Here is a 17,363-nt window from a genome sequence, read left to right on the forward strand (position 1 = left end):
AGTTTGGAGGTATTGTAGGAGAAGGGCGGGGGCGGGGGGGGGGGTGCAGAGGAGGAGCGGATTGTTTATGATCTACTGTTGAATGCCTTTATAAGTGATTTAATAACTGCGTCGTTGTTGGAAAGATTCAACTGCACATTATATCTGTACCATTAGATGCATTTGCACACCTGATAGTTAGCTCAAACTGCAGTCTATGCATTTTTACATTTGGGAAAAAATATTGTTGCATTTTCACGAGTTCGACCAAGTCCAGTTACAGTCCAGCGCAGACACCAGAAGACCTCAGAGGCCTTTTTTCCATCCTTGAACTCAACTGGATGTTTGTATTTTTCCATTAATATTCATATCCAGTTGTTACTTACTTCACAATACCATCTTTGCCCTTTAAGACCTAAACTGTTTTCAGAACTTTGGTTTATCATTAATGATATTAAGTGCATGGGATCCTTTCCCAAAAAGGGATCATCGTGTAAATATTTTTTGCTTCCTGCTGCCCTGACGTAAACTCTTTCTGCCCCCCTCCCCGACCCCCGACCCCCCCCCCCACCCCCCCACCCTTGTAGATGTGAACGAGTGTTCCGAGCTCAAAGATGATCGGATGTCGCCGTGCCAGAACGGCAAGTGCATCAACACACAGGGATCCTACAAGTGCGTCTGCCTGCCGGGCTTCGAGGCGTCCGATAGGCCCAACTACTGCGTCCCCGGCAACAAGGAGGAGGCGGCGGCGGCAGCTGCCGCGAGCGAGTGACCCAGGATGCCCACTAGGGGGCGACAAACATTAAACACATTTATTTAATCCAAGCCCATATACTCTGCACTGTATAAAACTAAATGAGACAAAAAAATATATATATATTCTTACTTGAGATGAAGATGGAAAAAAAGAAAACAAAACTAAATTTTAACCTACTACGTGGCGCCTGTACGGAGGAAGCGAAACAAAGCATTGTATAAATATGTGTTTGTTTGTTTGTTTTTATAGTTATTATAATTATTATTATTGTTATTATTATTAGAAGGAGTTTAGGCGTGTAAGGGGGACGCTTGTGCTCCTATCGCAATGACAAACCCTACGGACTCTTGCTGGGGGATAAGGTTTTAAAAAAAAAAAAAAAAGAAAAGTTTCTTTGTGTCTCCGCCCCAGTCAGAACGCCTCTTGTGTGGAGACTCTGTGTGAGTGAAGAGGCTGACCAACCGGCCCTTTCCACTGAGCGACTCTGCCTCCGCCTACCCCCCCCCCCCCCCCGCCCCACCCCATATTCCTCCTCCTCCTCTTCCTCTTCCTCTTCGCTCTGCGGTCACTCTGTAGGACTGTCCCCGCTCGCCCACGTCGCCCGATACTCCGCGCTTCCACGCAAACACACAGTATGTGCTGTACTGTATGAGAATGTTATTAATGTAAAGTCTTTTGAATAAGCTTTTTCTAGGCATTTGTTGATTTTGGTTTTTTTTTTTTTGTATTAAAGTTTTTTTTTAAAGCACGAAACTGTATTTCTCTGTGTCTGGAACATTGGACAATGGCAGGTTTTTTTTTTTCTTTTTTTTTTTCTTCTCATTTTAATTTAGCCTTTTTTTGTCTGCCCTGTGGAGCAGTACATTTTGATATTCTTTACCCTTCATGTTTTTTCCCCATAGTTTTTATTTTCCTGTAGTGTTTTCTTTTATGATCTGACAGAAAATGAAGTGCTCCGTTTTTTATTTTTTTTATTTTTTATTTTTATTTTTTTTGTTTGTTTTTATTATTATTTTTGTTTGGTTTTTGTTTAGTTTTTTTTTGTACTTTTTGAACATTTTCAGAATTTTAAAGTCTTGCCAGGTTGCAACGCTGCTAAGAGACAGCTGTGGGAGTAAGTTTTGTACATTTAAAATGAGGAGGTGAAATCCAGTTTATGTATTGTTATTTGTACATGGAAAATAGCTCTTGTTTGAATATCCTTTCATATTACAATGTATAATAAACCCCTTTGAATAAATCACTATATGTGATAATACAATCAGCCCGTCTGTCATGGTATTGCTGTGGCCTGTTGTAGCTATAACTGAACACAGGTAAGAAGCAGGTGGGGAGGCTGAAAACAGGTAAGAACCAGCATCCAAACCCTTGAACACCAAAGCGTGTTTCTGTATGTGTTTTCCTGAGGGGTGGGTGCAAGCTTTCTGAGGGTAAAGAGTAGAAAACGTGGCTGGACTTTGCCTTGATACCATGAGCCAGACTTCAGTCATTGCAACCCTGACCATTCCATTACATTACAGACATTTAGCAGACACTTTTATCCACAGCAACTTACACAACTTTTTACATTGCATCCATTTATACAGCTGGATATATACTGAAGCAACAAGCAGGTTAAGTGCCTTACACAAGGGTACAATGGCAGTGTCCTACCCAGGAATCGAACCTGCCTCCTTTAGGATAGAGGATCAGTTCCTTACCCATTATACGTCACTGCTGCCTGATCAAGAACCAGGATGCGACCGAACTGGATGTGGGAAAAGGGGGAGGGAGGGGGGAGTGTGGTGATGGCTCCCTGCCATGTGTTTGGTTAAAAGCTAAGGTATTCACACGGGTCTTGCTATTTCTCATTAGCGTAAACGACTCAGCACAATTTGTCCAGTTGTCCGTTGGTTTAAAAAAAAGAAAAAAAAAGAAAAAAAAATTCAGATGATGTCAGCACTTGGTTTCCCACGGTGACGTGCTCGTGACGTAGAGTGCTGTTTAATAAGTCAGCCCGTTAGCACGTTAGCCCCGCTCCGTCTCCCGCGCGGAACCGACCGCTGTTGCACAGATGGTGTTTTCACACTGTAAAATAGGCAACGAAACCCCCCGCCCCCCCCCCCCCATTGACAGGTGACTTAACCGGCATTAAATCCAGCTTAGCGCCTCTACAGAGGGGCTCCACCGCACCGCCTCTTTGACAAAGGGAGGGGAGGGGCGGGGGGCGGGGGGGGTGGGGGCTCGGGCAGGCCTGCAAATACCTCTTGCTAATTCACTGGAAGAAGTAGTGACTATTTTTTTGTAAGGGGGGGGGTGGAGGGTGGGGGTGGGCGTGGGGTGGGGGCTCGCTGAGGGTGGAAACAGTGGTTTATTGGAAGGGTTTAATCCGAAAATGAAAGCGGGGATGGGAGCGTGTGGGTGCTGTCGCCCCCCCCGGATCCTCGATGAACAGCACCACAGGAGCGGGTCGCTCTTTATTAGTTTTATTGATTTCGCTTCCCCCCCCCCCCCTTCCCCTCCGCCTGTGTGTTCCTTTGACTGAGAGGTTCAGTTGCAATCTCTGCATCTCCGCACAAGTGCTTTTCTGTCACATTAATTCTGTCTCTTTTTTTTTTTTTTGTTTTTTTTAGTCCACTGGCACTGATGGTGAAAATCCCCTTTTCACACAGAGACAAAGCGCTGGCTGTAGGGAATTGATTAATCCAGCTGTCAGCCGCCAGTGTCTCACTGAGCTAGATGAACTTTGATGACCTTTTTCTGGATGGTGGATGAGCGGATACTGTATGATTTTAAAAAGGGGCTTGATTCCATTTTGGTGGCCATTTTGGTAATGCACCATTCTGCTCTTCCTCAGCTGAATGTATTTGAAACGCTTACGCGACCCGGTGTGGGCAAACAAGGAAACGGTTCCCAATACTTGAGGTGTATGCCCTTTGATATGTTTCCAGCTCTTTTTGCAAAAATATTTAAAACTTGATTGTTTCACAGCAAAGGAAAGAAAATTCTTTGTCTTCTTATAGGCCAGGCCAGTGGCTGGCAGTTATGTGGCAATCACTCCACCAAACGATTTGACCGTCCTCCCCCTGGTTTTGAAGCTGTTGCCCTTGAAGGAACGAGCGAATTGGACCAGGGGTTTTTTAAAACTCTGTCCTGGGGTCTAGGGTCCCTGTCTACGCTTGCATTTGTTCCAACCACGTTTATGACCCCCTGACCTGTAACATGCTGTTAACCATGTTTGGGCGACACTTTACTTGAACCCCAAAAAATGACATATGGCTGACGTAACACTGTCATACACATGACGTAACTGCTGTCACGAGGTGACGTAATAGATAATGTCAGTTGACGTCAAATGACATACAGTTGTGATCACTTTTATTGTCATAACATTTACTGATACAAGTATGACAGTATGTAATTTGACAAACTGACATGATTTGTTATGCCATCCTGTGACAGCAGCTATGTCATGTGTATGATGTGTTATGTCAGCCTTATGTCAAAGGGTTCAAGTGAAGCGTTAACCATTTTTATTAGACTTTTAATATCAACCTTCTTTAGACTACAAGTCAGCGGGGTCCTAATTATTGAAAGTGTGGATACCTGGTCACTGAATGTAAAGTAGGGCTGCCCAACCCTGTTCCTGCAGATCTGCTGTCCAGTAGGTTTTCATTTAAACCCCAATTTTGGCACACCTGTTCGTGCTAATTCGCGGCTCAGCGAGATCTCTAGCTGAGTTGTGCTTTGTTTGGAAAGCTGTGAAAACCTGCAGGACTGTAGATCTCCAGGAGCAGGGTCATGGACAGTGTGAACAATGGGAGGATTGAAGATAAACCAAAGGTCAATGAGCCACTCCTGTATTGTGTTGGAATAAGTATTTAAAAAATGTGTGGAGCAGTCAGTAGGGCAACCAGCCCTCTTGGCCGTGTGTGTGATTTCCGTGTGGGGGTGTGGGGGTGTGGTGGGTCGGGGTGGGGTGGGGGGGGGTTTGGTCCAGTCTTGGCACCTTCTCAGCTGCAGTCCCTTCCCATCTGTTCCCCTCTCCACTGTCTACCTGTCTGAATAAAGCATATAATGCAAAATGTGGACTGTCCCAAAATTAATTAAAAAAAAAAATCACCCATAACCTAAAGCAGAAAACACAGGGTGGCACATGAGTTGAAAAATCTCTTTAATTATAGAATTTATCACAGGCATACTAACTTGTTATTTAACACCTTTTTACAAATATTATGTTTTTAGACTTGAGGAATAATGTAAACCAGGAAATTCTTGTCGTTCCAAGGACTGCAGGCAACCGGGAACCTGGATCTCTCCAAGTTTTTTTTACGACAGGACTGACGCCTTTTTCAATCAAGGGGCTGCATTGAGCAGGCTTTGGGCTTTGGGTGGCGGTGGGGGGGGGGGGGGGGGGGGGGGGGGGGGGGGGGGGGTTGTGACTGCCCTCTCTTAGGCCGCCAGCCAGGACTGTTTCCCAAAGCTTCTACTGTCACGTTCACTGCGTGGCAAGGAGGGAAGCTTCAGCCAGCCCCATGGTGCTGAAATGGAGAGAGAGAGAGAGAGAGAAAGTGAGAGAGAGAGAGGGAGTGAGAGAGGGAGCGAGGGAGGGAGGGAGGGAGGCAGGGAGAGCGAGCGAGCGAGAGAGAGAGACAGAAGGTCATAATCACATGCTCCTCTCCTATGTGCTGTGCTGTGTGCTCTCTTGTTGTCGTTTGGCCTTACAGAGCGATCGAGGTAGTCAATGAGCGCATTGACGGCCGAGGAGCAGCGCCACAAAAGCCAGGCGGGAGCAGGGCGCGAGCTTCACGGCAACCCCGGCGCAGGTGTCACACCTCGTCTGAGCCAGGAAGGATAACGCGGCCGGAGGGTGAGAGAAAAGGTAAGGTAAGGGTTTTCATTTCCTTTAGAAGTCCCTGCTCCCTGTCCTTGGGTTTTAGATGGTGACCTAAACTTTGTGTATTGAGCATTCTGCTTTTGCTGCACCTTCACTTCAAATGTTCTGTCTCTTTATGAGACAGAACTGTGTGCTTCAGGTGTTATTCGATGTCTTTTCCTTGAGCGAAATACTTGAGTTTTTGTTGTTGTTGTTGTTGTTTGTTTGTTATTTTGTTATTTTCCCCAAAGCTCTTCTAAATGTAGTGTAGTCTCATGCTCATAGTGTAGTCATTCAGACAGAACTATCTTTGTCTGTGCCAGGTTTCCTGTACTCAGTGACTGAGATTGGGTCCGACAGTGAAAATATCCCTACTTCATTATTAATGGTCTTTGTAAAGTGTAAATCGCTTGTTGGTTGTTTTATATTATTTCATCTGGAAGCGTTGCCATATTTTGACCTGTTTGTGAAGCTGCCAAGGCTTCTGGAACAAGCCGACAGTTACAGCGTTGTATCAGAAACTCAAGGTCAGTTTCCAAAACTGTGCTACCTGAGAGTGAGTGAGCATATGTGTGTGCGTGTGTGTGAGAAACAGAGAAAGAGAGAGAAAGTGTGAAAGAGCGAAGTGTACCGTCTGTGTCAAATGTGATGACTGTGCTTACGTGGTGGAATTCAAGTACAAGAGCATTCAAATATAGTGTTTGTGTGTGCCCTTGCACTTATAAATATAGGTGTGTCTGTGTATGTGTGTGAGAGAGAGAGAGAGAGAGAGAGAGAGAGAGAGAGAGGGAGAAAGGGAGGGAGGGAGAGGGAGAGAGAGAGAGAGCGAGGGAGAGGGAGAGAGAGAGAGAAAGGGGAGAGAATTCAATACATGTGCACATGCAATCTAAAAACAGTAGTAGCAAAAGTAGCCAGAGAACGAGCTGGAGGTCTCTGCTCCTGTGTTGGCCAATCAAAGCATTCCCTTCGCCGTGCTGGAAGGAAGCGTGACTCATGACATCACAGGGGCGGGGCCTTGTTGTCATCTTGTCATCACTCATTGAGGGAACTGATGTAATTACTCTGCGGGTACGTATGTGTATCCAGGTTCCACTGTCCTAAATGCTGTTCATGACCTCACGCGGTGTTTAATTTATTTGATCATTCTGATTATTAATGGAAACAGAGGCTCTCTTTAATTCGATTCCGTGGCGGGCACCACGTTGTTATGACTGTTTGGTTTTACAAAGTGGAAATAAACAACAGGAGGATGGCTTACCTGTACACCGTGCACAAAGACCTTGTACAGCACAGCAAAACAGCTCTCTCTTTCCAGCCCAGCCCCCCCCCCCCCCCCCCCGCCCCCCATCCCCCCTCACCCCCCCACGCTCTCGCTCTCTCCTGTTCTGTAGCAGTACTGAGACCTTTTCTCTGTCTCTTGGCTTAAAGTTTCCTTTTTAAAATTTTCGCAAATTTTTTGCAACCTTTTTTTTTTTAACTACAAAAGGCTGAAAATTTTTTCTTTTTGTCTTGTTGGAAAATATAGCTTTTCTTCTGCGGAGTCTGTTTTGGGCCCAGCGTACAAATTCGGGCAAACCGTGCAGGGCGCTACTGCATCAAAAGACTGAGCCCAGCCCTGACTGTGGGGAACTGGGCTCCTGCCAAATTCTGGGGGCATTCTGAGAGGCAGGATCTGTCCCCCGACCCACCCTCTCTCTCTCTCTCTCTCACCCTCACCCAAATCACTTATACATATAATTTTTACAATTGTTTTTTTTTTTTTTTTTTTTTTTTTTTTCTCCCGGCTTCGCCTATTCAATGAAATGCCTTAACAGTGTAAACCCGGGACCCCGCCCTTCGTACACAGCGCTCAGAGAGGGCAAACAAAGAGGCCTCTTTGATAGCGATCGGGGATGACTTAGCGTCCTGAGCGGCGGAGATGTGATATTTCGGATCGCGGCGCGTTCGCCTGGCGTCGTTCCTTGTGATGTGAAAACAGACTCCCGAGGGCTGTTTTTCAGTCGGGGCGGTTCAACGCTCAGCCGTTCCCCCTGCCGGGTCTCCTCGGCCAAAAAAATCCAGCCCAAAATGCCTGACTTTGTATTTATTTTATTTATTTATTTATTTTTATTTTTACGCACCCCGTGTGCAATGATTAACCGACGCAGGCGGGGGCTGCGTTTCCCCCGCAGAGAGCCTCCCCTCCCTCAGCCCATTATCTCCTACACACGAGGGGTCGGGTCTGTGTTAATTATTTCTAACAGGTACTGAGTGGCAGATAGGCATCAGTCAGGTGGGAGTGTTTTTATCTCTCTGTTCTTTCTCTCTCTCTCTCTCTCTATGTTTTTCACACACGCACACACACACACATACAAACTCACATGCACACATGCACACACATGCACACACATACACACAGAATGCACGCACGCACGCACGCACACACACATACACACACACACACACACACACATGCGCATACACACACACACAGACATACACACACACACACACACACACACACATGCGCATACACACACACACAGACATGCGCATACACACACACACACACACAGACCCACACGCTCTCTCTCCCACAAAAACTCACACTTTCTACTACTCTGTCGCACACATGCACTCACGCTCTCTCTCTCGTCGTCCCGCCCCCCACCTTGCACACACACACACACACTCTCTCTCTCTCTCTCACTCACTCTACCCTCTCTCTTCCCACCCTGTCCCTCTCTCACGAGCACAACACACACGCTTCCCCCCCTCGCCCCCCACCCCGCACCCCCTCCCCTCTCTCCTTGTCCTCCCCGCACAGTTAAAACAGATTGTTATTTGCAGAGCGTGTGAGCACTGAGCTCTTGTTTCCAGTAAAGTCCGGGGCTATTTTTAGTGTGCAGATAGGAGCAGCACAAGGAGCAGCAGGGACTCAGGGGTGTCTGCTCCGGTCGCTGGCCACAGAGCGAGGGAGAGGGGGAGGACGAAGAGCGAGAGAGCGAGAGAGAGAGAGAGAGCGAGGCAGGGTGCAGGGGACGAGCTGACGGGGAGAGGGAGTGAGACCCCATGTTGAGGGCTGGCTGCTGGGTGAACCTGAGGTACGTGCCAATCGAGGTCCTGCTCAGAATGTGTGGGGGTGTGTTTGGAGGGGAGGGGAGGGGGTGAGGTTCGGTTCGGTATCGCTTGACTGGTCGTTGCATCACTGAGGGATTCTGGGAGTGGAGGGTTGCTGCCCGTCCTGAGTTTGCCCGTCCACGGGGTTTTAACAGAGCAGAATTGGGCCTGGGGGCTGAGCAGGGAGGTGCTTGGGGGATGGAGGGAGAAGGAGAGGATCGGGCCTGTATGTAACAGGTGGTTCTTCATGATTGCTGGTTTTACGCTTCTGTTTTTCATACTCACACTTTCTCACTCCTGTCCGTTCTTATCTGCAGTTTAATCTTGTTTCTTTCGTTTTCTCACTCTCTCTTTCATAGATCCGCCTTTCATAGTGTCTTTTCTGTAGTCACAATTGCTGTGTTGCATTGATGAATCATACATGTTTAAAAAGTTGGGATTTTCTCCTCAGGAGCATTAAGGTGAAAAGACTTGAATATGATTTATTTATTTTATCCTGTATGATCATTTTCCTTTGTAGCAACAAAGAATATGCACATACTGGAGGACTAAGCATAGTTGACAATGTATGTCGCTAATGATTTTATACGCACACGCATAGATATCTTCTTTATCAAACATTAATGTACAGTATATCTATTATGTGCTTTCAGGAAGAAAATACTGATGACTTCACAGCAATTTAAAGAACAGATTTTTGTGTGTGTGTGTGCCCATGTGTACAACTATATGGGTGCGCATGTGCTGTATGTGTTCATGTGTGGGACCGTGTTTAAGTGTGTGTGTGTGTGGCACTGCATGCATGTGTGTGCGTTTCTGCCCTGCGCATGATCCAATATGTATTTTCTTTGGACAATGTTGTTGATGATTGGCGGTCTTTATTGGGTTGGTTTTTTAATTTTGTGCATCCGGAGTATATACTGTCCTCCTCAGAAAGTGTCACGTTCATTTTGGACACATTTTTGCTAAAAAATTTTTTGCTCAAGAGGGACTCCAAAAAGGCCAAAAATTTTAGGGTATGACGGGAGTGGAACTCCCAGAAGAGAACATCGGTCGTGCTTTTATTCATGTAAAATATGGGAAAGGCAGTCGATGTTTCAAACAGGTTGCTGTCATGGGCCCTGGAACATGGGCACTGTTTAAATGCACTGTGTAGGCACAGCTCGTAAAATCAGCTTCAGCTGTGAAATCAGCTTCAGCTGTGAAAGGTCAGAATCAGTCATGATGATGGGGGAGGATGATGATGCTGATAAAGATGTTACAATAAGGGACTCCATTACCCAGACTACTTCACTGGGCCCAGCCCGAAATAAGGAAAACTGGAGGACACAGAGCTCAGAGCAAGAGACACAGTAATGAACAGGGAGATAAAGATGTGTGTGACAGTGTGATTGTTGATAATGGTGAGGATTCCACTGACTATGATTGGGATTACTCAATATTGACATGCTTATATTTTATTACCCATCATACCACTGAGGAACTTCACTGAAATGAACTCCGTATGTGACTGGCTCAATGTAAAGTTGGCAGCGTTTGCTGTAACTGGTGGTTTTCTCTAAATACGGCTGTCAACACAGCCCAGATGTTCAATGTGCTCATTCAAAGATATGGAACTGAAGAGTGTTATGTATTTTTCAGTTGCATGATGAGTCACATGCAGGATTTCCACCACCTCTCCACAGGGAAATACGACTGTAGCTTGCCCCCCCCTGGGGGGGGGGGGGGGGCGGGGGCAGCGCAGTCAGACAGTACCGAACAGCAGAAAGCACTTTACTGTCCTCCGGAGTGGCCAATCCCCCCAGGGCTCACCTATTTACTGTCGCTTCTCTCTCTCTCTCACTCACTCACTCAATATCTCTCTCTCTCTCTCTCGCTCTCTCCATCTCTCTCTCTCTCTCTCTCTCTCTACCGTAAGGACACCGATGTGAGCGAGGGCAAAGAGTGGCCTGCTCTGAACGAATTCAGCCAGGATAACCTGCTTCTGTTCGCAAGGCGAATATCGCACTTTGCTTCGTTTTGGCTGGACCGCAACAGCGGGACCAGCCCTATAAACACGAATGTCTGTGACTGAGTGACTGAGTGATGAAGTTACACCATTGGTCGGCCGAGTTATGAAGTTACACCATTGGTCGGCCGGACGACAATTTCGCACACCCATACACCGTCCAGCCATATACTAGGTTTTTACCTTTTCTTGTTTTTCTAGAGTAGTGATGCTACTGTACGACGATGTAATTCAACAACTGATTGGAGTTGTAGTTTTTGTAAACTTGGACCAGCATAAAAATCATGTTAAATGTTGGAATTTAACATGATTTTTGTGCTGGTTATTTTATTAAATGAATTGGACTGCGTTTGTGACATACGGTACAACCTTTAGAAGTTGTACTGTATCAGGGTCAAACGGTGTTGCCTACAAGCCATGCCATTTGTCTGAAATGTGTGTGTGTGTGTGCGTGTGTGTGTGCGCATGCATGTGCGTGTGAGAGAGAGAAAGAGAGAGAGAGAGAGAGACAAAGTACCAGCCAAAACAAGTAGCTGCCACCTGTGCAAGGCCAGGGGCAGAGTGGTGCTTCCTGTCGTAGGATTCATGAGACCGAACAGGGAAGTAACGCTGTGCACCCAGAGCAAACCCTTTTCCCAAAACATTTCACACTTTCCTGAGAAATGATTGCGGCATGTGTCATTTAGATCACATCTACTGGCCGTAAATTGCTCCGTTGAAACTTGTAAAGTTCTTTGTTTACCACACAGAGCCACTTTTCCCAGTAAAATCTGAAATAATGTGATGTGACGAATAGCCGTTCTGCCGCAGTAGTGATTTGTGGAGGAACATCGGAGTACAGAACAGAAGAAGCTGGCCTTCATTACCATTGGCCTCCATTATCATTGGCTTTCATTATCAGTGACTATCATTATCATTGGTCTTCATTATCATTGGCCTTCATTGCCATTGACCTCCATTACCATTGGCCTCCATTATCATTGGCTTTCATTATCAACGACCTTCATTATCATTGGCCTTCATTACTGAGTAGTGAACCTCCCTCAGGTTGAGCAATCACACTACCAAACTGGATAATGTCCTTCCCTAAAATGCTGGACAGTCTCACATTCTACCGGCACTGAGAGCATTTCCTTCAGTCACATTCACTCTAATGGGAATCCCGTAGGCCTTGGACTATTCTACTGTCCATAACTTTAGCCAATAATAATAATAAATTATTATTATTATTTTTTTTTTGTTAGTTTTTTTTTTTTTTTTTTTTACATTTTCATGGTTTTTTTTCCCCCTCAAAGAAGGTGAAGGCTCTGGCAAGGCAAAGATTTTTGTCATCTCATAAATCTGGGAAAATGGTCCAGCTCATAGCTATTGTACCACAGAGGTGCAGTATTACATAATGTACATAAATCAAGTGGGCATAACTTTTGATTGTAACTATGCGTGTTATTGTGTTATTGTTCTGATTCTGCTTCGTACGTGCCGTTTCGGTTGGTGTTCTCTTTTTGTTCTTTTTTTTTTTTTTTTTTTTACTGGAGCAAGCATTGGAAGCAGGCTTCCGTTTCCTGCTCTAGCAAGAGAGAGAGACAACAGAACGTGATTTTTTTTTCTTTTTTCTTTTTTTTGTTTAGTTTTTTTTTTTGAAGCAGGCAATGTTCTAGAAGCTTCTGATGCACTACTTCCCTGGGCCAGGCACAATCCGGGAACCAATCTCCAGCAGGATATGGCATCATTGTTTTTGTTTCGGTGATATTTTGGGGGGGAGGCTGGACTCCCGAGGAGACATAACAATGGCGTGCATCGTTTCAGAACTGGGGGGGGGGTGGGGGATGGGTGGGTGGGGGGGGGGGGGGCAACTGCAGGCATGCGTGACACAAACCCCAAGCTGACCGGCGAATCAAAGCGAGGCTTATTGTAGAGTACGGCACCTTCTCCGCCCAATGGGCAACGGTGTTGTCGGTATCATCGTCACGGGAGATGGGGGGTATTATGGTCTGCATGCCTGTAACGGTCCTGATTGGAACGGGCCCTGGCCAATGAGAGCCGCGACTCTCTGAGTGAGCTTGTTAAACTGTTTTTGTTTTCTCTCTGATTTGTGAGAGGCTCCTTCATCTCTTGTGTTTTTTCGCGAAGAAAAATGGACAAATGGGCTAAATTGGGGCAGATTTCCTTATGTTCCAGAGCACTCATTTGCTACTAATTGGGAAACGATGTGGTGGTGAAAAGGAGGTCTCTCCTCATAGAGGAGGGGTGGCACCCAAGTGGTGTGTCCTGTTGATGCATTTGGTAATGGTATGTCTCATGGTCCTGACCGTGACAGCGCCCCCTGTGGCCAGGAGTCCCACGGGTGACACATATTCGACGCAACCTCCTCCAATGAGAGAGGTTTTTAGTCATCAGGTGCCTGCGGCTAGTTTATCTCTGCAGTCCCCTACCGCTAAAGCTGTACTGCTCCGCTATCAAACTTCACAGCACAAAGAGGCACAAAATGGCTGCATGCAGGTACATTGACGTGGGCTTGTAGTTTACTCTCTCCCGAATTGATGGTGGATGCTGCAGGGATGGGATAGGATTGGAAGTTCCAAAACAACAAAAACAAAACAAAAAAATCCCCGTAACATTATATCTCCTGGTTGCTACCGTACCTGAGCAACCTCAAACCCCCCCCCCCTCCCCATGTTATTACTGTGAGTTGAAATCTGAGGCCCACACTGCTGGAAGCACACTTTTTTTTCACGGCAAGATAATACCGTTTCAGTTCTGGGTGAAAATTGGCCTGTTGGCCCGTGGTAAATTGTATTGCTTCAGGATCTCACTGGGGAAGTTTCTCATTTCCTGCAAGTCCCCATTCACGGGGCGAAATGTCAAAACGCGTCGTGGTAAAAAATAAATAACACATTGAGTTTGGTTTATAAATAAAGTTTTATCCAGTCCACCACGTCCACCACCTCCTGGACAACAGCTGGTTATTGGGAAAGACTAGCAGAAGGCATGGGAGAGAGAAAGGGAAGAGAGAGAGGAAAGGAATAGCAGATTCATGCCGGCTGTCACTGCAACACACACACACACATCCAGAGGAAAACACAACCAGCAACCCCCCAACCCCCCCCACCCCAACCCCCCCACCCCATTCTTATTGTGACACATTTCCGGGCGCGCTCTGTTCCAGTTTACCTTGCGCTGGGGGGCCCTATTTTTAGCCCGCAGAAATAGGGAAAAACAGTCCTACGGAGGCAGGAAAACTAAGTTGGGAAAATAATAGGGGGAAGTCTGCCTGCCATTTTAGACAAACAATCGTGGAGCTAATAGAGCCAGCGGTCGTACGGAGAGCAGTCTGAGCCCAGGGCGTGAAGGAAGGGGGGGAGAAGGACTGGAGCGCATTCGTACTGGGCCATCCGTTTAAAGGCCCGAGGAGAGAGAGAGAGAGGGAGGAGGGAGGGGGGTGGGGGGCTAGAAAGGCGCTTGTTTCTTTGGCGAGGAACGGGCCAGCGTGGAACGGGCCAGCGTGGACCGCGTGTGAGGCGGTGAGCGCGTTAGGTTGGGTGCGCCCCCATCGCGCTCTACAGGGTTTTTTTTTGGAAGCTCTGGTTTTTGGGGTCGCCTCGGCCGTGGAACTTTGGGTGGAAGGGCACGAGGTCGAGTCGTCGAGGAGAGGGAGGAGAGCTTTTGGATCCAGCTGCTTTTTAACGGTAGGTCCAGGTGTGGGTGGACGGTCGTACGGAATGACCCGACAGGGGAAACTCTGTGGACTGTGATCTGTGGATCTGCTCACCTGCTCACTAACACCTTGTTGCTGACTCCTAGCTTAGTCTGAATGTTTTTCATTCAAAGTGTTTACATTAGCTTTGCAGACTGAAGGGATCCTGTTAGACTGGTGTGGAGAAACATCACAGCCTAATTGCTAAGTCACCTGCTTTGTAGTGTTAGTTTTGAGGTCATTAAATATCGCAAGTGTTGTCGCAAATGTAACTGTACGGACGTATTGCCTTGTTGGAATGTTTGGCCCACACAGTAAAATGTGTAGTGCTAATTTAACTGAAACAGGGCGTACACTCATCCAAGATGAATCCAAAGCATTCTCGCACAGTGCAATGTCCTCTATCCAAGTTTATTTAACACAGGACATGTCATTGTTTTCTTATCAGTGCATTTTTTTTTTAAAGCCATTCCTCAGCGAAGGCACAGAGCTTCGGAGCTTCTCGATGCATGTCAGGAGACATGGGTTTTCGTATTAAAAGAAGGGGTTTGGGGGCTGTTGGTGTGTCCTGCTGGAACACAGATCCATCAGTGCAGTGAGACTCCCCATGGTCAGTAACCCAGCCCCCACGGCACCAGCACTCAGGTGCTTAAGTGGACATATCATCATTTAGTCGGGGGGGGGGAGGGGATTTCCCTGCCCCCCCCCCCCCTCATGATTGATTAGACAACCGAAGTCCCTCTCACAAACCTCAAGCCACATGCATCGTGTGACATTTAACATAGTGTTGGGCAGCTCATGAGGGCAAGAATTTCAACCATGTTGGCTTTTTGGTTTCTTATTTAGAACTTTGGCAAAATCTCCCTCCACCCCACCCGACCCCACCCCTCCCCCAACAAGTCTATTTCATGTATTTGGATTTGATCAACGCACCAGCTCTTCGGTGCATTTGTCCTACACAATTAGCTGTGAACTTTAGCGGTAGCATGTGGGACGCTGTTCAGAGGAGTTCTGGGCTTTCCCAAACTGGCAGTTAATGGGGGTGGGGGAGGGGGGCGGCGGGGGTGGGTGTGGTCTTTCAAATACAACTGGGAATTCCAAATTCCAAATTATGAGGAAAACAAAAGAATGGGGTACAGAGAGATAAGCAGGCCTGGGACCTGTTAATTGAAATCCCTCCAGCTGTCACTGTCCCATGACACACCTGAGAGAGCTCTCCCCTCAGCCAGCCGGCAGGTTAATTACCTGCGTAAGGTGCGTTTCACCCACAGCGTCGCTCCTGGGAGCTGCGGCAGCGAGATTAGCGCTTATCCCGAGTTGTTAGCTCGCTAGCTTCATTAGCATAGTGTGAATACCCGAATGTCTGTGAAGGCCCTAAAACTCCTATAAAAAGAAAGTCCTCCTTGAGCATCCATGTGTTAAAAAAAAAAAAAAAAAAAAAACAGATCGCGATGGCTGCTGTTTTTGGGACGTTTTTTTTTTTTTGTTGCCCTGGAAACTTGCAGCAGAACGGCGTGGAGGTAGCCTGGGGGGGGGGGGGTGGGGGGTTTCAGTCTCAGGGTTGCCAGTCTGTGGCCTGGGGAGGCCAGCCAGAATAGTATTTGGAAGAGGAAAATGAATGAGGTGGTCCCAGTGACTTATCCATAAAGCTTCTTCTCTCTTGAATTGGAAATGCTACAGTACTTGCCCCCCTCCGCTAAGAGAAGGGGCACTTTGGTCTGGCGGGGGCCAGCCGATTGGGGGAGACGTACGACCAAGAGCTCCATCGGTGTCAGTCAGTCAACATGAGAGCCGGCTGTTGACCTTTGTGTGTGTGTCTACGTATCTATGAGTGTCTCTGTGTGTGCGTGTGCATGCGTGCGTGTGTGTCTGTATGTGTATGTGTGTACATGTTTATGGGTGTGTGTGTGTGCGTGTGTGTGTGTGTGTTCGCATGTGTGTGCATGTGTGTGTGTGTGTGTGTGTCTACGTACGCGTGTGTGCGTGCATGCTAACAGAATTAGAGCCGCCACATTGTTTTCCTGCGTCCTGTCTGGGGCTCAGTGCCGGGATTCACCCAGGTATGCCTGTGATGCGAGCAAGCGAGGGGCGGGGCAGCTGTTCTGAGGGTAAGCTTTGTTTTCCTGAAACAGTGTGTGTGAGTGTGTGTAAACTCTGGAGGGGGGGATTAGGGGAGGGGGGGGGGGGCAGATGTGTATAATTGATGGCCTCTGGCCTGGCCTTGGGAGAGACTGTACTCTCTGCAGTGATCAGCAGCTGTTCCACATCACCGCTCCTGCATGGCCTGTGAGCTGCAGGGACTGAGGCGACAGAGAGAGAGATAGAGAGGGAGAGAGAGGGAGAGAGAGGGAGGGGGAGAGAGGGAGAGAGGGGGAGAGAGGCAGAGAGAGGAAGAGAGAGAGGGAGAGAGAGAGAGAGAGAGAGGGAGAGAGAGGGGGGGAGAGAGGCAGAGAGAGGGAGGGGAAGAGAGAGAGAGAGGGGGAGAGAGGCAGAAAGAGGAAGAGAGAGAGGAAGAGAAAGGGGGAGAGAGAGAGAAATAGAGAGAGACAGTCAGATAGAGTGTGAGCAGGAGGGAGAAGAAAAGAGAAGAGAGACAGAAGGGAAAAGATTGAGAAACAGAGATGCAGAGAGAGACGGGAAACAGATGAAGAGAAAGCGAGGGAGAGCAGGAGACAGACAGACACACCAAGAAAGAGAAAGGTACCGCCTAACTTCAGTCATACTATACTATACCATACTACACCATACTACGTCCTGCATTTGGCCGTACTGTACCACATACCGTACTCTAACAATGGCCAAGGGGCAGTCGGGGACAGCTAGTGAACTGCTTCTTCGCCGTTAAATTGGCCAGTAACCTCAGGGTGAGAGTCCTGTGGAGGACAGATTCGGCTTGAAGTGAATGTCACAGGTTATTCTTTTTGTTTTTTATTGAAAAGCTCTGCTCAGATTCTAAATCCGAAAGGGAACA

The 17,363-nt window shown here is 47.3% G+C and overlaps 1 protein-coding gene across 1 annotated transcript in view; it reads left to right on the plus strand.

Annotated features, from left to right (window-relative positions):
* Positions 1-1,119, plus strand: part of ltbp1 (latent transforming growth factor beta binding protein 1) — a 111,894-nt gene extending 110,775 nt beyond the window's left edge. The window contains exon 30 of the mRNA XM_035400914.1: positions 567-1,119. Within this exon, the coding sequence (XP_035256805.1) occupies positions 567-751 (185 nt within the window). The 3' untranslated portion in view covers positions 752-1,119. The remainder of the gene's footprint in view (positions 1-566) is intronic.
* The last annotated feature ends 16,244 nt before the right edge of the window (positions 1,120-17,363 follow it).

This window comes from Anguilla anguilla, chromosome 18 (genome assembly GCF_013347855.1).
Source record: "Anguilla anguilla isolate fAngAng1 chromosome 18, fAngAng1.pri, whole genome shotgun sequence".
Classification (NCBI taxonomy): domain Eukaryota; kingdom Metazoa; phylum Chordata; class Actinopteri; order Anguilliformes; family Anguillidae; genus Anguilla; species Anguilla anguilla.